This window comes from Lonchura striata, chromosome 3, assembly GCF_050655825.1.
Source record: "Lonchura striata isolate lonStrDom1 chromosome 3, ASM5065582v1, whole genome shotgun sequence".
In the NCBI taxonomy this organism is placed as follows: Eukaryota; Metazoa; Chordata; class Aves; order Passeriformes; family Estrildidae; genus Lonchura; species Lonchura striata.
The window spans coordinates 55,591,359-55,613,332 of record NC_140705.1 but is presented as its reverse complement, the minus strand read 5'-3'; the positions used below and the strand labels follow the sequence as shown (position 1 = coordinate 55,613,332).

Genomic DNA, 21,974 nt, shown 5'->3' with positions numbered 1-21,974 from the left:
AGTTTTAAAATTTACTGTACATAAAAGTAGATACCATTCTATTGAAAAAAAAGGATCGATTCTGTGCTGTGGATTTATATCTAGGCAATGCATTCATTAGGGTTTTCTAACCTGCGCTTATTAACCAATAATTGACAGAACTTGCATTCACTTTCCAAAGGTCTAAATAGATCAAAGAAACTGCAAGGATTTAAAGAACTTTCCTGACAGGAAAATACTTTCCTTCCCTTCCAAATGGAGACATTTCTCATCTCAGATTAAATAAAAGTAAACAGAAGTACCATGGTGGAAGAGATTGTCGAGTCCCCTCCTATCAAAATAGATATATTTGCACAGGTTACATAAAGTAATCTCCCTTCCCCCTTCCCAGTAATTTTTTATATGCACCCTGAATGATCTCTTGGGAGAAAGCAAAGAAAAACTACATCAGAGAAATCTCAGTGTCTGGACTAACATGGAGCATGGTACTGCCAAACTGAGCTGGAAAGAGCCCCTTTCCCATATCTCTCCCTCCCACTAGGTGGGTGAAGAGTGGTAGCTCCCAAATCAGCCTGCTTGCAGATCTTCCCTGGCACTGATAATTTATCCATAATGCCTATAAAATACATGCACAGACCAAATGCTGTGCCTTTGGAATGAATGTATTTTCCCAAATAAGTGCTTGAAAATAAGTAAAGGGGCAGATCCTTAGTACTTGGCCCCATCCAGCCTCATCGTCAGTACACTGTGCTGCTGTGCTACAACTGCAGTTGGTCTCCTTTTCAGGAACCAAGCAGAAACAATTCCAACAAATGTTCTTAAAGATAGGTTTGTTTGCCAAGTAGGGCTGCTTTTGACTTGAACAGCAGTTGTGGGAAACCACTTTGTTTACATGGGAAACTAGAGAATAGACTTTCCAATCACTTGTCACATACCAGCCCTACACTCATTAGCCATGGTGTTAGTGGCATACAGAAGGAGAAAATTCTCTGGTAGCTATCATTAAAATATTCCTCTGGTCTGTATGCTGCCATATGTTCTGTTGGCATCTCATAAAAATAAGAGAAATATATGTGTATATATATATATATATAAAGAAACTTTTTGTAAAAAAAGGAATGCCTAAGAACTGCCAGCAGCATCATTAGAAGTGACACTTAAAAGGATTGTGAGCACAACTACTGCAACATTCTTTATCTGAAAATGTTAAAGCAAAACATATGCTGAAGTCAGAGGGAATTTTGCCCAGAGGAAGGTCATGAAGGGAAACTGAGCAGAGATTTCAAGGTTTAACTCAGCAGGCAGTTATGAGCAGGCAAGTTTTGGGTACACGAGTTAAAACAAAACCTCATGGTGATATAACAATGTTTTTCAGTAGAATAGTGCCTGTGAGGGACAAGAGACACCAAGTTAACTAGTGGCTTTGTTGCTGCTAATCAAAAGGACAATGTATCTCCCTCTGCATCATGTCAAGATCTGCTTTTCATTTGGGGGTGCTCTAGTTACAGCCCTCCACTATTTCTGTACAACTGTGGGTATGTGTCACTGGACACATGAAGAAGGATACAAGCTGACCCAGTAAAAACAAACAAAATAAACATGAAGATATTGATCAAGTTGCTCTACTTGGAGAAGCAAGAAATATATGGGCTTAAATGCTTCCCAATCAATTCCCAGGTGTCCAGGCTCTACATCCAGCTTGTACAGACTCTCAGAGTGAAAATAAGTAACCATCTCAGTTTCTCTATCTAAGGACCACAGGCTGATGTGCACACAGTCTGGATTGCAAAGTATAGTGCTGGTGGTGAACTCCATCTAAAGATATTTGACTTGACGCTCTCCTTCAGAAACTGAAACCATACAAAAATGACACTCCAACAGTTTAATAATTAAGAACTATGTAGGACACAGATTTCAAAGTATCAATAGGGTACAGTGTTGTACCCTACTGCTGTGTTTCTGCTGGACAGCCTTAAACTCAGTTTTTGCCCCTCTGTTACTGTTACTGTTCTTGGTTTCTTGGAAGAAAATAATAACAGTGATAAAGCTGATGGGTGATCAAAAAATGTGATATGTCATTGGCTGAACAGAATTTGGATGCCTTGGCCTGCTGACTGCAAGTGAATGTGCTGTCTGGGTTTCCTCTCTGCTAACTTTAGACATCTGCATCTGAGCGAGACACAGTTTCCTTTTATAGGCAATGTAGGGAAGTGGGCAACAGACCTAATTCAGACATCTAGAAGTGCCTATTTTTCTCGAGTGGTTACAAGAGAAATCTAGAGATGATGTAGATGTCTCACAGGTAAGTTGAACCCATCCTATATATTTTAATACAGACAAACATAATGTGGTTTGCATTCCTCAATAAGATGCAATGAGGCAGGCCATATTTAAAGGCAAGGCAGTGCCTTGGAAAGAATCCAGTCAGAGAAAAAGTAAGTTTCCCTGAAGGATAACCAGAAGATAAGTTTCTATATTTGTTTCTGAGAATCCTTGGACAAATAGAAAGGGAAGTGTTCACCAGGACTAGAAAAATAATGTCAAGTTTCTCTTTGGCACTGTGTAATCACTGCAGGAACACTAGGTCCAGATCACAATTTACTGACAAAGTTGATGGTCTGAAAAAGTTCAGAGAACAGAGGTTTGAATACTTCAGGCATTGGTAAACTTGTAAAGCCTCACAGGGTAAGTAGCTAAAAAAGATGTCTTTTTTGTGAGATGCCCCAATGACAGGCTATACTTAGTGAACACAGTTAAGGGTGGGGAAATGGAGAATGGAATGATGGCTGGAAGCTGAAGTTGCAGAAATTAAGTCAAGAAATAATTTACAGATAACTTTCAGTGAAAGTAATTAACCATTGACTTAAAGCCATTGGTTTTTGGTCACTAGCCATTTTAAAATCAAAGCTGAATGTTTTAAATTGCCCAGTTCAGACCAAACGTAATTGAAGTGTCTCTGAAGGATCATGTTTTGCTGTTCGTGAGTGTCAGACTGGATGAACACAATGTTCTCCAGTCCATAATATATAAATTGAGATAAAGTCCTCCATTAAATATATGTGGCTCAATGATATAAAATACAGAGATACTCAAGAAAGCACAAATATCAGGACTGAACAATAGTTTAGGCAGAGCACTGCAATCAAATTAGCAGTTTCATTTTTGATAATGCTCATTCCATCAGCACAACACTGTGTTGTTATCAGCCCAGATTTCCAGCCAGGATTCATTGGAAGGGTATATTCTCCAGATATAATAATATACAGCAAGCGGGCAACTCAAAAGTATAAATGGCAAGGAGAAATTATGTTTTGCAATGATAAAACAAGTATTGCATGTGTGCTTGCAGGATGCAGCACAAAGCAGCTTAGCTGTAGTCAGCAGTACTTCCACTGAAGTACTTCCACTGAAGTACTGCTCAGTGGGTGAATGAAGTGCAGCAGGACCTAACCCAGGCTTCTATTTAAAATAAGTGAAATGGTCTCAGATACTGCAGATATAAAGTAGAAAAAGCTTTAGAAGTATTAACAGGTATCTACAACAACAATACAGAAAAGATTGTTCCATCACTGGAGCATTTTGCATATTTGTTTCTGTTATTTTCTTCAAGATGTTCCATCTCCATTCCCAATAAATCTACCACCTGCCCCACCTTCTGAAAGACTTTTCACAATAATCCCATTCCCCCTGTGTCCTTATGGCCCATCAAGACAAAACCATGTGCTTCTCCCCTATCTCTTATCTATCTCTGGTTTGCCAGCCACACCAGCTCAGCAGCTGAGTGAGTTGAGGTGCATTTGGTGCATGCAGTAACTCAGGGCTGCTGCTGTTTGGCTCAAGTTAGGAGAGCTAATAGGTGATACTTATCTTAATAGACTTAATGGGCTTACACATCTCCCCTGAGCCCTGAGGCATGGCTTATATTCACAGTTGTACTGCACTACCCTCCATAATAACCTGTCTGCCTGTGAAGTGGCTGCAGGGTGGGATGGTGGAACTGTTTGATTCTGGGAGTTGTTAGGAGAACACAGGGTGGCTTGGGCTGCAAATGTGCCAGGGATCCTGCCAGCAATTTAGTAGGGTATGTGGCCACATGCCAAGGTCTGGCCCTAGGCTCTGGCACTATTTACTTTAGCAGTGCAGATGTACTGCTAGGGCTGCTCTCCTTCTCTCTATTCAAGATTTGCTTTTGAAATGTAATATCCTCTGTCAAATGGGACTGATCCTCACCAATGTGCTCAAAAAGTATTGGCAAGGAACTCTGAGCAGTCAGCGTGATCAAAGAGCCTTAATGCCTTAGGAAAATGAGCTAAAAATAAACAAACTCTGTGTATCATTTCCAATTAGGCCATATACCACTCATTCCAGGAGAATTAACTAAATACAGACTATATTATGCTGCAAAAGCCATTTCTCCTTCAACATGTCCCATTTCTCTAACTAACTGCAAAATCAGAAGTCAATTTACTCTTTTCCTAGCTGTGTGGGAGCCAATATCGTGATGCGAGAAAAATCATGCTGGGAGAAAGAATGAGACCAAAAATAACAAATAGATATATTCCTCAAGGTTTAGGGTGCAAAAGGCTTCACAGTTAGTAGAATATGATCAGTCAAATCTATCTTGTAACAATAAACAAGGAATCACAATTGTATAAAATAAGTTTGTTTTAAAGTGGATATTCAAAGGCATATAATCTGCATTGTTTTCATAATCTGTTTCTTGTTCCTGACATTATGGCTGTCAAAAGCAATGCAAAATATTTGATCAAGATATTCCAAAGAATCTGCGTTTAGATGTGAGTAAAGCACAGAAAGTTCATGAGTTTGCCTCAAAGATCAGTTTCCCTAGAATATCCCAGATATCTGCATCAGCTCACTGAATAAGTCTCCAATCTGACAAAATAGAAACAATGGTACCAGCAGCCTTCATGTCATCCTCAGATGAAACAAAGGAAATAATAAGTGTTGAGGGAAAACTTGTTACTTATTTGAGTCAAGGTTGAAGCAGTTTGGCTAAGAATGCTTTCCTTGCTCATGGTACTCTAGTTGGGTGGACGAGACTTTTTCAGTTTAGGGAAAACACTGAAAGATCTCAAGGCAAAAATTGCTTTCTCACTGTTTCTTTTTGCAATAATATTCTGAAGCAGAAGGTTTAATTATTTAGGACCTGATCAAAACCTTATTGACTTGTGATCAGAAAGATAAGGGATACAAAAGCATTAAAACATTTTATATTCATTACTTTTTTTTTTTCAGAAATAGCTTTTTCTGTAAATAGCTTTTATGTCACGACTGCTCCTGGATGTGTATTGTACCTAATTGCTTTGCCTAAAAGCTACAGAGAAATTTTTTTAACTGGAAGATCAAATAAACTTATTATTAATTGTCAGAATTTTGCAGAAATCACTCTTTCAAGGTTTTATGTTTTATCCTCTTTTTTCAGGTTGTGGAACATTCACCTTTCTATCTTCTGCCATTGCTGCCATAAGTGGACTTCTGATGGGCTATGAGTTGGGCCTTATCTCTGGAGCTCTTCTTCAGATGAGCAGCATTTTAAAACTCTCTTGCAAAGAGCAGGAAGTCATTGTAAGTTCCCTGCTTTTTGGGGCCTTATTTGCATCCCTTACTGGTGGATTTCTTATAGACAGATTTGGAAGGAGACTTGCTATTATTATTGCATCTTCTTTACTTGTGCTGGGGAGCCTGATTTTGCTGCCCTATGAATCATACGAGATACTCATTGTGGGCCGGATTGCCATAGGTATTTCCATATCATTATCATCAATTGCAACATGTGTGTATATCGCTGAAATCGCCCCACAGCACAGAAGAGGCCTCCTTGTGTCATTAAATGAACTCATGATTGTGATAGGCATTCTCTTTGCCTATATTTCAAATTATGCATTTGCCAGCATATCTCATGGCTGGAAGTATATGTTTGGCCTCGTGATTCCATTAGGTACTCTGCAGGCTATTGCCATGTACTTCCTTCCTCCAAGCCCTCGGTTCCTTGTGATGAAAAATAACGATGAAGCGGCAAGAAAAGTACTGGAGAGGCTACGGGAAACATCAGATGCTACTAAAGAGCTTACTGTGATTAAGTCTTCCCTGAAAGATGAACATCAGTATAGTTTCTTGGACCTGTTTCGCTCAAAAAACAACATGAGGGCCCGAATGCTGGTAGGACTCACTCTAGTGTTTTTTGTGCAAACAACGGGGCAGCCCAACATTTTATTTTATGCATCGACTGTTTTGAAGTCAGTTGGGTTCCAGAGCAATGAAGCTGCCAGCTTGGCTTCCACTGGAGTTGGAGTGGTTAAAGTGGTCAGCACAGTCCCAGCTACGTTTTTTGTGGATCAAGTTGGAAGTAAAACTTTTCTGTGTATTGGCTCTTCTGTTATGGCAATATCATTGGTCACTATGGGCTTAGTGAACCGTAACATACATGTGAATTTCACCAAGGTCTGCAGAAGCCAGTCTCCAGAGGATTTCTCTCTCCAGAGACCAGGAAACTTTACTGTCGCCAATGCGAGTCTCAAGGACCTCTTTGCTAGCGTGGCTTCAGCAGAAAGATTGTCATTTGATGTACAAAGCCCAGATGTTGCCAGGACAGGAGAACTGAACAGGACTGCCCTGGCAGGAGGCAAAAGCACAACAGGGTCTCACATGGAAAGTGGGGAGGTTCCTGTTGTCCTGAAATGGCTCTCACTGGCCAGCCTGCTTGTCTATGTTGCTGCATTTTCCATAGGTCTTGGACCAAGTAAGTGTTTAATTTTTCTGTTTGTAACTTACATTATCAAGTGCTGGGATGACATGCCCGGCTTGGCATTAGGCAGTTCCTAAGTTGGGCAAAGCAGCGTTGTCTGCCAATATGCACTGGTATTGTCACACACCATCCTGGTAGGCCTGGCATGTACTTTGGAGGAAGATGTCCTGCCCCTTAAGGTCAATGACCTGATCTCCCTTCTGTTCAGTGCAATTGACTGGTCCCTTTTCAGTTAAGAGCTGCTGTTAGCTTTGTACAGCAAAATTATGGATCCCCTGGCTATCTTTCACCTTTCTAGTCTATTGTGTCATTACACTGGGAAGGTTAGGATATAGGCTTTTGCTGCTGCTAGCTCCTAAACCCAAGATGATGATAAGCTCTGGACCTCTGTATGGTATGACACTGTCAAATCCACAAAATATGAACCTGCCTGAGTCCCGCCAAGGATCTGTCCCTCTGACTGTGTAATAGTCTTCAGATGTAGAATACACATTCAAGGTACCATAATTCATGAGCAAGCTGTAGTACCATTGCCACTGCTTGGGCAAAGTAAAATTCAACAACAACACAAGTAGGAGGACACAAAGGTGTGACACTGTACAGCTGACTCTGTACTGCTGCATCTGCCATCACACTTGCATCACTCTCTTCTGAGGAGAACGTCTGTCATTCCAATGGACTAGAAATTAAATTTCTCTATTTTGTTTGGTTTCAGTGGCACTTGCATAATGTTGTACTTTGAAGGGGTTGACTTTTTAAGTCACTCTGCAAAACCCACATGCCAAGTCCATTATTTATTAACAGACTTTATGTGCTTTTGCACTCTGGCTCAAACTTGCATTGCAAACAAACTGTACTCCCCTGTACTATTATGATAAAAAGCTTGCCACGAGGATACAACCCAACAATTGCACTAACAACAACTCCCCTGCAGTATTTATTTATTTTAAACGTTGCTCACAGGGAGAGCAGTGTGAGATAAGCATTCATTGCCAGGGTTGCAAGCTTGATGGTGTTATTACAGCATTATTCCTTCCCTTGAAGATTGTCTTGGGGCTGGATTCAGCTTTCTGTGACTTAGGTTCAAAAACAGGGGTGAAACCCTGAAAAGAAAATGTTACTTGAACTTTTATTTGGGCGTTTCAAACATATATTTTATGACCCTTAGAGTGGGGTCACATGTTCAGTCTTGGCCTCCTGCTGAAATCTGCTTTCCTGGTGACCTGGCTGTAAATGGGTTCTTCGTCATTTGAGTTGGCCTAGTGTACAGTTAATGAGAACAATGTCTATTTTCTTGAAGGCTACAAAAACTGATGTGTTTTCCAGGCTGATCTGAGAAGTCTCTGAGGCCAGTGCTTGTTTTTTGACCTCTTTCCTGACTTGAGAGCTCAAATGCTTTCAAACAAAAAATGAAAGAACAGGCACCCTCTCAGCTCCATCATGGAGAAATCATGTATAAAGCCATTGTGAGGCGATTTATACTGACAGATGCATTTGCCTAGCAAGTGAAGGCCAGGTCTAGCAGAGATACAGGCATTTGAAATTGCAGCTAGGTCCTTTCAAGACGTTTTCCTGCCTTTTAAAGTGCACTATTCAGTTAAAATTTCAGTTAAAAAGTATAGAAGATGCAAGGGTTGGAGAACCAGGAGGTTGTTGAAATCTGCAAAGGATCTATCATGCTTGAATAGTCTGTATTGGGATGCAAGGTTATAATTTGTGTCTCATATACAGCCTACATCATCTCCTGTTTGGAGCCCTAATCCCTGAATGTGTTTTCAAAACCTAGCTATCTTACCCTCAGTGGACCTTTCTTAGTGTAAAGGAAAAAAATGAGCCCCTCTGCTTCTGTAAAGTAAATAGTTTTAAAATGTTTATGTTATGCATCTTTAACTCTGGCCTGTGGTCTGGACCATACTGTTCTCCGTTGTCTACTCATCAGTGGGAAGGAGGCATCGAGGCTGCACTTGTTGGCTGCTGTGTCCAGGCTGTGCCTGGGGCACCTGGGACAAGAGCACTGTAACACCTGAACCACTGTATTTTCAGTGGGAAACTCTCATGCTCCATGCAATGGTTAGCTAAGGTGAAGGTGGTGTTAAGGATGCCTCTCTTTGTAGATCATATCGACATCTTTTGGCCAAAGAGCAGAGAAGATCTCGCTCTTTTCCTTCCTCACCAGAAGGCCATTTCTGGAATAAATTCACCCACTTTAATTTGAATCCATGCTTCACTATGTTCTGTGGGGATAAAGGAAACTTTATGTAGGACCATTAAGAGATGATACACTCTTCACAGGACAGATCACACAGTCTGAGCTCTATAATCTTCTTTTTAACTCCTTTGTACTTTTTTTTTTCACTTTTTTTTTTTTTTATTCTGGTCAAAGAGATAGTTACAATCCAGATTAGTGTAGCAGACATTTATAAATTACTTCTCTTTTGTTGCCAAATTACATAAAGTAGATTGATTTTTTTAATGAACTAAGCATATGCTAAATATATTTATTGCCTTTTATCAAAACACATGGGCAGCAGAGTGATGAGCACTGAAAAATAGACAGTGAGAGATAAAAGTAATTTTTGCATTACAAAAGAATTCATAGTCTAGCAAGCATCTGCTTAGTCAATTTTTTGATTCTGGGGTGCTCTGTATTTATATCATCAACCCTTACACAAGATAAAAGGAGTATTTCTGCTGCTGTGTTTCAGTTTAATTAAGTTTGATGACTGCAGTTCAAATGCTTGTTCACACTCAATTTCACACAATTATGAGGATGTTTTTTAGATGCAACAAATCAGTGTTGCATCACACCACAGAACAGCACATGCTATTTCTCTTGGGGTGCTCACAGAGGCGTTTCAAGGCATTCAGTCATTAGCTAAGGGGGCTTGCTTGACACCCATGTCTTGGGTTACCCTTTGTCTGTGTGTCAGAAAGGACAAACAAAGATCAGCCATTTTCATGAGGGAATGATGCCTGCAGAGCCCTAAAGAAACTACTCTTGGCTGCCATGTGAAGGGTGAGGAGTGTGAGAGGGGTTCCATGTTGTTTGCAGCACTTGTTTGTGAAGAGAAGCATTGGAACTTGCTGTATCTGGACAGGGGAGGGACAGGAGAAGTCTGAGCCTGGCAGGAGCACTGCTATGCCTTTCACAGGGGTCAGTGACTGCAGGTTCATGAGATGCGTGTGGTGTGGAAGGAGATCATGGATTCATAACCTAAGCTAATATGCGATCACTCAATGTGACCTTGGAAATTAATTTAACACAAAGGACACACAGAAGTAATCTAGTCAGGGCTAGGACTATGCATGACCACTTACTAAATGGCACAGAATTAACTGAAATAGTTTCAGGGCATCGCATTTGTCAATTGCTCTGTTCAAACCATCTGAGGGTGCAAAAGCTAGAGGTCATTTGTCATAAAGAGGTGTCAGTTCCTTCATTCACCACTGTGTGTGGTACAACATGTTGGGATGCCAGAACGAGGAAAGCCATGCTCCTGGGATATCAGGCTTATTTTCCAAAATAAGCCTCTAAGTATAGGATTCCTATGTTTGGATAGAGCCTGTGCAAGAGAATTCTCTTGGTTAGCAACTGTAGGGCAGCTATAGCCTCTCTGAAACAGTGTGGGTGCCCCGAGCTCTGCTGCTCTCCTTATAGACTTAATGAACGAAATTCAGATGTCAGATTGCAGCTATTACCAAAGATCTGCTTTCCTGCCTTTACCATCTGCTTTTGCACGATTTATGATCAAATACTAACTAGGGACAACTTCTCCCTATATTTCCTGCATATCCCCCTGTGTCAGATGATCTTATCAGTAAGTAGCTGGAAGAAATATAGTAGCACCACACACAGGTATGCAGGGATGCGATGGGGTCTAGAGGCAATGCTCTTTATCAAAAAGATGTCAGAGTGGCTCCAAGAAATCCTAGGCTGAGAAGCAAGTAATGCAGACTCTGGACCAAACAGAGTGTCTGTTTTCCCAGTCTGAATTTGTTCTTGCAAATTAAAGGCAAGTGAACAAAAACAGGGCACATACTATGAGAGTTAAGTTCAAGGGAATCTATTTAACATGTCAGGGATTTTTTGGTGTGGAATGAGGAACACCTTTAATGAGGGAGGGATGTCAAATGAATGCATTTGGACAGCATGTATGGCCTTGGTGCCTTGTACAAGAGCTCTTCATCTGTGAGTCCTTTAAACACATTTCTGTGTAACTGCAAAAGCATTTAGGCAGTTGGCCAATAAACTTTGGGATAATCTGCTGGAGCAAATCACATCAACTCTGCTGGCTTCATGGCATTTCATGCTGAGCATGCAGATGAAAATCCACAAAAACACCTACAAATGAGAGTGAGGGGCAATTTCATGGCATGAATCATCCTCAAAACTCCAAAATCTAGCTGTATAAAGTCCAAAGGTACATATGTGTCTGCCAACCTGGGATAAGGATTTTCAATTACTTCATGTCCTGGATCAGCTGCCAGCCTTGTGTGGCTCTTCAAAGCCAAGGAATAAACTCTAGAGCTATTTTCTTGGAGACAAACTCCTCTTTCTGGTGACAACTCAGAGCTTGCAGGGATTCCTCAGACCCAAGCACTTAGAACCTTCTTTACACACAGATTGCTGTGGCCACAACCCACCAAAGACAACTCAGCGTCTGCAGCTGGAGAAGTGTTTCCTGGGTTTCAGGGTTTGGCACAAAGAAATACATCTGCCTATCCATGTAGATATAAACATCAAAATATATTTTCAACATGCTTACAGTCAACATATTAAGTGCATAACCAGGTCTTGGAGGAGGGGTTTAGAGCTTACTACAAACCCTGATTTTCCACGGTGCTGTTCCAGTCACATTGAATTGTAGCTCCCATGAGTAGGTGCTTGTAGGGTTGACAGTACTTTGGTTTTGCTAAATACCTGTTAAAGATTGAAATTAAACATCCACAGGAAGCCTTCTCAGGCTGGGGCATAATGGCCTCTGCAGCCATCTGCTAGCCACCAGGTAAATATTTCTGATTGGAAAACTGGAAAAAAATGACATGCTCATCACTCTTTCTTCTTGGCTTCTGAAGTGAGCACATTACCTACAAAGCGGGAGACCAGCTGACTGCTGGGAGCAACACACCAGTGCCCAGGGCTGTGAGGTCCAGACTGTCAGTGGATGCAAAGCAAGTCTGCAGACCATGTACGAGGGAAGGGCGAGCACAGGACCCACAAAATGGGGACATGGCAGTTTTGGGGTCAGCACTTTGCCCCAGGATGGTTCTCTGATGGACTCTTAGCCACTCATGCGCATCTACCTCAGACTAAAGTTCCTCTTGCATTTGGTGATCACTAATATCTCCCTTCTCTCCCTGTGTGGATGCAGAGGCACTTAGAGCAGGCAGATTCAAAGTTGTTGGAGCAGGCTTTTTCCTAAGAGAGGATGGACACAGGTGAGCAAACCAGGTCACTACAGTCACTCCCTTTATCTTTATCCTAATGCAGGGAAGGCTGGCAGGCCACCAAGCCCGCCTTTGTGTTTTACTAGTTTCACATTGGTTAAATTCCTCCCACATGAAAGACCCAGGATTGTGGCTTTGTGCCCCCCAGGCTGGGTTCCCCTAAGAAGGTGCAGGAACTGTTGTCTCCAGCAAGCCTTACTGTGATGCACTATCTTGCTGCTGTGGGAGCTCTCTGTGTGGATCATCAGTCCTGGGAGGAGCAAAACCTGTGTAGAGAAGTTGGTAACGACAAGCCCCTAGAGAGGGCACACCTTAAGAGGAAATTTTTACTGATGAAAGTGTAGTTTAGCATGATAGATGTCCATTTCTTGTTTAAATCTAGGCAGATTTGCCATATTGAGTCTATCTGAGTTAAATTTATATCAGCTTGAATGAATACTTTAAAACTGAGATAATTTGTACCTAAAGTGGAACAGATGTTTCAATGTGTTTGGGAATCCAACTGATGCAGGAGCCAGACTCAGATTATCAACAAAGATTAATATTTTCTCCACCAATGGGGGGCTTTCAGATCCCTGCTCTCTTACTCAGGGCTTGGTGTGAATAAAACCAAGCTTGTGGGTTCAATCCCTGTTCAATCCTGGTATGGGCCACTCACTTAAAACGTTGTACTTGATGATCCTTGTGGGTCCCTTCTAACTCAGCATATTCTGTGAAACCTGTGAAATCTGTGACCTTTCCTTTGGCACAATGTTCCTTTCCTTACTGGCTGTTAAAAGAACTCCAGGATGACCAGGAAACTAAATTAGACAGCATTCCACACATAGTATGCTTTAACTTTTTGTAAACCCTGAAGTGGTCATGCAGTTGGACTAGATGACCATTGTATGTCCCTTTGTACTGAGTTTATTCTATTCTATTCTATTCTATTCTATTCTATTCTATTCTATTCCCATGTAAAAACTCACTTGTTTTCTCTACATCTTATTGTGAGCTATTGAAGTAATTTAAATTCAGCTTTAAATCAGTGTTGGAGAAAGCGGGGAAGAAGGAAGAAGGATCAGGCAAGAAAGATCAGGGAGGCTGGAAGAAAGCTGAAGGGTTCACAGGAAAAGTGAAATCCATAGAGGTGAAGAGGGAAGTAAATCCATCCTCAATCCATCACTGTCTTTCTTATACAATCTTGAGTAGTTTGTGGTGGTCTCTCTTTGTGTGTTTTATTGGATTAATCAAGGCAAGACCCAGAGCTGGAACACTGCCATAAAGCTCAGACAACTGTACTGGAGGCAACTATAGTCCCTTTGACTTTGGTCCTGTGATTGTTAGATTAACTGGCTACCTAAGTAGCATGAGTAGCATAGTTAAACCTTTTACATGTCTTTCACCTCAGTCACTAAATGCATCTGTAACAAAACCCAGAACAGCTGGTTTGACACATGATGCTGTACAGCCCAGGGACTTGATCACATAGGTCGTATCTCTTGCCATCCTGACAATTCAGATTGCATAGGATGCTTTTTCTCTGCCCCTTAATGCTCTTGGGCTTAATCTTGGCCACCAAATGCCTGACCTGAAATTGAAAAATCTTGTTGGACTGAGAACTGTTGGTGTGGAAATTCTGAACCCTCCATGGATTTAGTTGGCTATTCCTGTGTTTTGAAATATTGTAAGCTTAATTGTTTTACACTGTCTTGGAAAACACTGCTAAAAAAATCAGATACCTAGAATCCACCTCAGTATCTCCTGCATTAAAGCAGTATTTCAGGCTTCTAAAAGCAGGTGGTTAGCGTATTTATTCCTGTAGTGCACAGGAATCTGATGTTAACAGACATTCATGCTCAACATTGCCTTGCATGACATTCGTTTACAATGTTTTATTTTTGAGTTTCTACATTTTCCCAGCAGCTGTGGCCTGACCTTAAAATTCACAGAAATTAGAAACATCAACTTTATGATTTTTTTTGGTTTATTCTGGTAAATGGAATAGTGGTGGGGACTAAATCAAGTACTCAAAACCAATCAAGTGCTTAAATGCTATGTTGGAATTTAATGAAGATAACAAACCTTGGGAATATGCATGTCCCACTGAGAAACAATACAGAAAGTCTTATTTCAGATAATAAAAAAAATTATCTTGGATTCTTTGTTTTATAACAAGATTCCTATCACTGTTTATTTGTACTGAATAGTCTTTTAATGCATGCATCTATGTGGTTTGAATATGACACTCCACATGCTTATCTAGTTCATCATTCCTGTGCTATTCAAATGCTGCCTCACATGGCCTTTATTTCACACTGTGTCTGTACTACCAAGCTGCAGTAGAAAGACAAGGCATACCAAAATGAAAAATAAAGCAAGGGTTGTAAATTGCCCACTTCTCCCTATTTCCTTGCCCCAGATAAAGATTATCTGAAGCCTCTTGTTAATTTAACACATGAAGCTATCCCAGGAACAGGTTTACCTTTTCAAAGGCTGACTGGCAGTTGTGAAGTGCAAGCAAATTTAAAGTATTTTTGGATACCTGTATATTAATTTCAGGATTTCAAATTGTAGAAGGTGTGTTGCCTTCAGGGGAAGGCAAGGCGACCTGGTTTCAAGGAACAGCACGGCAGCCCAGTCTCCCCTGGGCCACTCGGGCCAACGACACACGCAGGCACCAGTGTGGTGGACGGTCGAAAGCCTTTATTATCTTATCTCATGGGTTTAAATAGTCTTGGGGGACTCTGCTACGTCAGGGGGGGTTGGTAGGGTCTCTAGGGTTAGTCAGGAGTGGAAAACTACTGGGTTAGGTGTGGTTACATTCTTTGGGGTAAATGGATAACATGCTGCAGGGTGAGAGGGGGAAGGGGTCTTTCTTTCCGTCACATCCCGAAATCTTCCGTTCGCCTGTCCCTATCTACTACATCTCCCCCCTCCTTTTCATAGGTAACATGAGGTAGTCGTAGATATAGGCACTGGAGTGAGGTACAAACTTGTAACTTGGTAAGGAAAAAAGGGTTTTTGGTAAACCTGAGTAAATCTCGCAAGGTGAGTTTTGAAGGCTTTTGCAGCTGATTGTATTCGCAGTTTTTGGTTCACAGCATTTGTTGTTGGCCCACGAACAGAATGTTTGCCCGTTCTAGACGGGCCTGAACAAACGAGACTAGCTTGTTCAGCAGGCATGGTCCTATGGTAACAGCTAAAAGCAGTATTGCCAGTGGACCTACTAGGGCAGAAATTAAAGTGGTGAGCCAAGGTGATTGATTGAACCAGGATTCGAACCAGCTCTGCTGGGTTTCCTTGTCTCTCTTTCTTTGAGCCAGTCTATCTCGGAGTTCTGCCATGGAGTCTTTAACGACTCCTGTATGATCTGCATAAAAGCAGCATTCCTCTTTCAAAGCTGCACACAGTCCTCCTTGTTGCATGAACAAGAGGTCCAGTCCTCGCCTATTCTGTAAAACTACTTCTGAAAGCGAAGAGACTGATTTCTCTAGATAGGAGATGGATTTCTCGATCCTCTGCAGGTCTTCATCGATGGTCATTTGCAGCTGAGAGAGTCCGTGCTGTTGGGTTGCAATGGCTGAGACACCTGTGGCTGTACCAGCTGCTCCCAGGCCGAGCAGCATTGCGATAGTTATACCTGTGATTATTTCTCTTTTGTGCAGTCTGTCAGGTTCTTCGAAAAGGTGGTACACTTCTTCATCTGAGTGGTATAGGACCCTAGGAACAATCAGAACTTGGACACAGAAGTCAATAGAGTCATTAAATTTGGCAAGGAACACACAAGGACTCACTCCGGATCGCTGGCAAACCCACATCCCAGATGCGGATGGGACCACCCACTTACCGATCTTTCTGTTGGGCTTGACAACTTTAGTGCAGAAGTTGCCTTTCTGCTTTGCTAAAGTTGCATTACCAAAACATTTGCCTTGTCCTGTGATTTGACTCAGGGTGATTCCTCTGCGGGGAGTGTCCCATCTGCACTGCTGGGGGGCACTGGCTGTGGAGTAACTGAAGGGGGTGTCTAAAGCGATGCCTTCGTAGAAAGGGGGTTTAACATCATAACAAAGCCAACAGGAGTTAGTCAGGTTCGGTTTGGTTTCGTTTAGGGTTAGAAAGGTAGCTTCTAGCATACGAAAAATTGGGTTTGGATCGGACTCGGCTGTGCGGCTTATCTGGAATACATCTGCATGGCCAGCCAGGGTGTCGGTGACTTTTGGGGGCAAGGTTTTGGGGTGGGTTGTGTTTTTCCCTTTGAGCACATTCCTGATAACTTTATTGGGTCCTACTGGTCGAGGTGCTGGTGGTTGGAGTTTGATAATTCGTACATTCACCCACCTTCTCGGTCCTCTGAGGACCACTGTCCACGTTCTACCCGTGGTCCAACTAGGGTGGTCTGGCTGTAAAACGGTCATGTTATAACTTACACATCCCCGATATCTAGGCTGTGCATTGTGATCTCCGCAGCCAAAGGGTGCCCAGGTGAACTGTAAGAATTTGTCGGGCTCCTGTGGTTGCCACCCATCTCCCCATGGTCTGGCATCTGTAACAATGGTTTCGCAGCCCCAATATCCGCAATGTCCCCACCCCGGGTAGTCACAGTACCTTTTCCCTGGGTTGGACGCTGGGCACCAGTAGGCTGTGTACATGAGTACGATACGTGGGTTTATGGGCCGTTGTTTTGGTTGTCCTGGAAACAGATCGGCTATGTGGAACACGAAGGATGGGGTGTTTGCTGTGGTGACCTCTTTGAACACCTTGTCACTTGAGAGATGTTGCATCACCCACCTGAATGGTTGATGAGGGTAGTGGCCTGGGTTGGCTTGCCCCCCGGCCACAAGCCCCAACAGCAAAATCGCACAAAGACACTGTGCATGTCTGGGTCTCACCGGTGTGGGACTCTTGGGTTTTGTCTGGCAGCTTGTTGGTCCGTCATCTCCCTCTGGAACAGGGGTGTACACATCACGGGGACGGTCCACGAGCATGTCCTGCAAGTAGAAACTCACAGTTTTTCATTAGCTTCATTCTGAAAGGTCAGGTTTGATTGACCTGAGTGGACACCATTTGGTTTTGCCCTCTTTTTTGACTGCCGCGTACCCTCGTCCCGTAAGCACCAGTCTCCAGCCCCGTTCCCATTCACCTAGCTCGTTTCTGATCATGACCTGCGGGCCCTCCTCTAGTGTCTGGGTGGCCCAGTGCTTTCGTATGGGACTGTTTGTCTCATCTCCCCTAGGGAATTGGTTCAGTGCTAGCAATGCGGTTGCCAGCATACGCGTTTGGTCTTTTGAGGGAATGGAATTGGCAAAGCCCTCTGCCTTTGCCAATACTTCTAACTTGGCTTTTAGGGTTTGGTTTGCTCGCTCAACAATGGCCTGTCCGGTGCTGTTATATGGGATTCCCTGTACTAAGGTGATGCCCCACACCGAGGCGAATTCCTGCACTGATTTGGAGATAAAATTGGAAGCATTGTCAGTTTTAATTTGCTTGGGGATACCAAGCCATGCCATAACTGTCAGCCAGTGCTGGATTGTGGCCTTAGAGTTGGATTTGAGGTGCTGTGTTGCTATGATCACTCCACTGTAAGTGTCTACTGTCACTGCAAGCCATGCTCGGGGCTTCAGCAGTTCGCAGAGAGTGAAGTCTGACTGCCAGATTTCTGAGGCCTTGAGACCTCTCGGGTTGACCCCACCAGTCCATAGGGGTGATTTCTGGCAGTGAGGGCAAGTGGCCACTACGTGTCTCGCGTCTGCTGTCGAGATCCCACATCTCTTTGCCAGTGCTTTGGCTCCGATGTGGAGTGACTCGTGTAGTTGACGAGCTTCCTGCAATGTCCACACTCCCTTCGCCGCGGCATCTGCTTTGTCATTTCCAGTCTGGAAGAAGCCCTTGACTGGGTTATGGCTGTTGATGTGAATGACAGACACAGTGCCCTGTCGTGAGGAGAGTGCCTCTTCAAGCATCGAGGCCGCTGTAGATGTTGACACACCTGGTCTTGACATGGCTAGGCAAAGCTTTGCCACGAATATAGAGTCTGTTACGATGTTGAGGTGTTCATCTTGGAAGAGTCCGCATGCCAAGACCACTGCTGCTGCTTCTAGCTGTTGCACTGACAGCGTGGGGTCACAAGTTTTGACGCAATGCCATGTTTCTTCTGCCTGCCACACCGCTGCTGCAGTAGAAGTCGTGGAGGAGGCGTCTGTAAAAACCGTCGGTCCTGGCTGTGGTCTGTCTATGACCTTTGGTGGCACGTCTACGTCGACAATGGTCAGTAGCTGGGTCCAAGGTGGTCTGGTGGCGTAGGAGACTTCTCCTCCGAAGCCAGTGAGAGCGAGGGCCAGGTGCTCCGATATCGCAGTTGACTCTACAGTCGGTTGCTTGCGGAAGGGGAGATGGATCCTTGCCGGCTCGGTCCCCAGGTGTCTCAGGGCGAGCTTCCTGCCTTTCATGATGAGGTTAGCAACGCATTCGACTCCTGGGGAAAACGCTCGAGTTGGTCTTCCGAGGACCACCCATTGGATCGGCTGGGATTTTTCGGAAGGTCCTTGGGCCAGTGCTCCCACTCCTCCTTTCTGCGTGAAGTGGACATATAAATCTAGCGGTACACTTGGGTTCCACCTGGCAAGCATGCCAGTGGACATCTGATGTTCTATGAAGTTGAGGGATTTCGTTGCTTGTGGTGTCAGCTCCTTGGGGTCCCAGGGGTGTTTTCCTTTCAGGAGGTCATATAAGGGGTCCATGACCTCTGGAGGAACTAGGATGATGTTGCGGAGCCACTGTAGAGATCCCACAAGGCGCTGCATGTCATGGAGGGTCTTGATGTCTCGGCGGACCTTCATCCTGGGTGGAGTCACGTAGGAACTTGTGACCCCCACTCCCAGGAAGGTCACGCACGGTCCTCTCTTGATCTTTGTGTTCGCGATCTCAAAGCCGTTGGCCTGGAGAGTTTCTGTGATCGTGGACACTAGGTGGTCCACTTGGCTTGCTGATGGTGCAGCGACGAGGATGTCGTCCATGTACTGAATGATGGTTGCAGCAGGGTGGGAGTGTCGGACTGGCATCAGTGCCCTGTCTACGGTGATTTGGCATATGGTTGGGCTGTCTACGAGACCTTGTGGTAGCACCTTCCATTGGAAGCGGAGGTTGGGTCGCTCGCCATTTGGGAACACGATGGAAAAGGCAAATCGTTCTTTGTCCTCAGCATGCAGGGGTATTGAAAAGAAACAGTCTTTGATGTCCAGCACTGCGCATGGCTGCCCTTCGGGGATGGCTGAGTTCGCGGGCAGCAGTGTTTGAACTGGACCCATGGGCTGGATTGTCTTGTTCACCTCCCTCAGGTCGTGGATGAGACGATAACCTTCTCCAGATCTCTTGGGGATTACAAACACGGGGGTGTTCCACGGGCTGGTGGAGGGCTCTATGTGACCCTTTTGCAGCTCGCGGTCGACCAGTTCTAGCAAGGCTGCCATTCGAGGCTTTGACAGGGGCCACTGCTCGACCCATACGGGGTCTGGTGATTTCCAAGTCAGTTTGATTGGCAGCAGTGGGTGTACGGCAGTGGCCCTTATTATAAATTTGTAATCCTGACTCCTAACATAGCAAGGATGTCCCTTCCTATCAGGGGTGGAGAGTTTTGCAAAATGTAGGGGTGGATTGCTACTGTTTGTTCTGGTCCCTTTTTTGTATGAAGCGTTATGGCTACTAATTGGGTGCTTTTCCAAGCTCGGGACGGCCCTCCCACTCCGTTCACTGGGGGGACTTTTTTGCATTGCCAGTGTCGGGGCCACAGTGCTTGGGGAAAAATCGAGCAGTCTGCTCCTGTGTCTGCCCAAAACCGAAGCCCTATGACATGGGGGTCCTGACTGCCATAAAGGCGGCACGTCCCCCACACCTTCGGTGGCTCCTTCCCTATTTTCATGGCCAGGGCCACCCAGGGGTCCCGTTCTGGGGCGTCCCCTGCTGACCCTGCGGCACAGGCGCTGCTTGCGGCGGTAGTGGGTACGAAGGTACCGCAGGCTGTGTTGCGAAATTTGCTGGCGAGGGTACGAAGCTGGCTGTCTCCTGTGGGGGTATGGGGTATAAGGGCGCCCCGTCCCACTGGGGGTTGGCATAGATGGGCTGCCTTGCATTTGCAGCGGGAGGAGGCTGGGTGCAGCCCGCACGCCCCCTCCCTCTCCCGTTTCCCTGGGGCCGGGACCTGCATTCCTTGGCCAGATGCCCCTTCCTCCCGCAGCTCCAACAGGCTCCTCTCTGGCGTGTTTGGGGTGGAGGCGCCGCGGCGGGCTGCCGTGTCGGCTGGGGACAGCTCACCGCGATGTGACCTGCCTCACCACACTTGAAACACGCCATGGCACTGGTCAGGGTGTGGACGGCTGCCTGAATGGGTGTCAGGTGTTCTTCCCTCACTACATGTCTGATCATGTCAGCCAGGCTGGCTCCGGCTGACAGGGAACGTAAGATATCTTTGGTGACAGAGTTGCACTGCTGGCGCAAGCAGTCAGCTACCACGGGGCCCTTTGCCTCTGCCGGCAGGGTAGAGGAGTCTATTGCTGCCTGCAGGCGATCCACAAACTGCGTGAAGCTTTCGCTCTCTGCCTGCCTCACGGTGGACCACGGCGATGGCTTGGCCACGACCCGAGAGGCTGCACGAATAGCCTCCCTAGCAGCCTGAGTGGTCGCCCTGACCTCCTCAGCCCGCATCTGCGTGGCTTGTTGCTGAGGCGTGATCATATCATTGTGCTTTCCCATAAGCCTGGATAGAGTCGATCTGTGTAGTGGCTGCCTCGCGCCAGATGCTTGGGCTAATAGCTTTGTACAATTATCCTCCCATTCTTGTCTAAATACAATCATTCCCGCGCCATCAAGTATCATACGACCTATTCGCTCGATATCAAAGGGAAGCAGGTCGTCATTACTAAAAAGACCATCAATTAGTGTAGAGACCATGGCCGAATTGATTCCTTTTTCTGCAATGGCTTTGACAATTGATTGTACATCTTTTGGGTTTACCGGGGCATATACCCTCTGCTGGTTCCCTTCCGGGCCGGTGATCCTCACCGGGAAGGCTTGTACGGCGGCCGCTGGGGACCATTCAGCACAGGCTATTTTTATTTCTCCCCAGTCGGTAAACTGGGCTGGTTCGTATTGTGGCTGCTTTTCGGTGCGGCTTAAAGCTTTACTTGGTTTTGTTTTAAATTGCATTGGCTCTATTCTCTTCGTCTCAGAGTCCCAGCCGGCTCCCGGCAGCTCTTCCGAGCTGCCGGAGCTGCTGCCGGACTCCGAGTCGGAAGTCGAGTGCCAGCGCACTTCCGGGGCTCGGTGCCGTTTTGTGCGGCTCCGACCCCGCTCCTCCCCCCGGGGGTGGCGCCGCTGCCACCCCCCGGGCTCGCCCTGCCTCCTGCAGGGGTGGGTTTCTCCCTTATATGGTGGCAGCGTCAGGCGCGGCTGCCGATCGGCTCCGAGCCCTCTGCCGCTCTCCTCCTCTTTCTCCCGCACACGCGCATTAGCGAAACTCCGCGCCTCTGGGCTCTTCGCGCCGAGACTGCCCGCGCCCCGCCCCTCCCCTTGGCTGCCGGCGCCATTTTCAAAGGCGTATGGAGGCGGCGTGGGCAAGATCTCCTCCCGAGCCGCGGCTCCCGCGGCTCTGGCTTCCCCCGCCAGTCCCTGCCAACAGAGCTCTGCGCGCTGCTGCACCTCCGGTACCGGGTCACCGACCGGCGGTGGCGGGGCGGATGGGGAAGCCGCGGATTTTTGGGAGGTTTCCGCGGGGGGTCCCGGGCCCCCGCCCGGGGAGGGGGGCGAC

At 45.4% G+C, this 21,974-nt stretch overlaps 1 protein-coding gene across 1 annotated transcript in view; it reads left to right on the top strand.

Annotated features, from left to right (window-relative positions):
• The window catches only part of SLC2A12 (solute carrier family 2 member 12), a 40,135-nt gene that overhangs the window by 2,461 nt on the left and 15,700 nt on the right, over positions 1-21,974 (top strand). Inside the window, exon 2 of the mRNA XM_021540661.4 lies at positions 5,423-6,739. Within this exon, the coding sequence (XP_021396336.3) occupies positions 5,423-6,739 (1,317 nt within the window). The remainder of the gene's footprint in view (positions 1-5,422; positions 6,740-21,974) is intronic.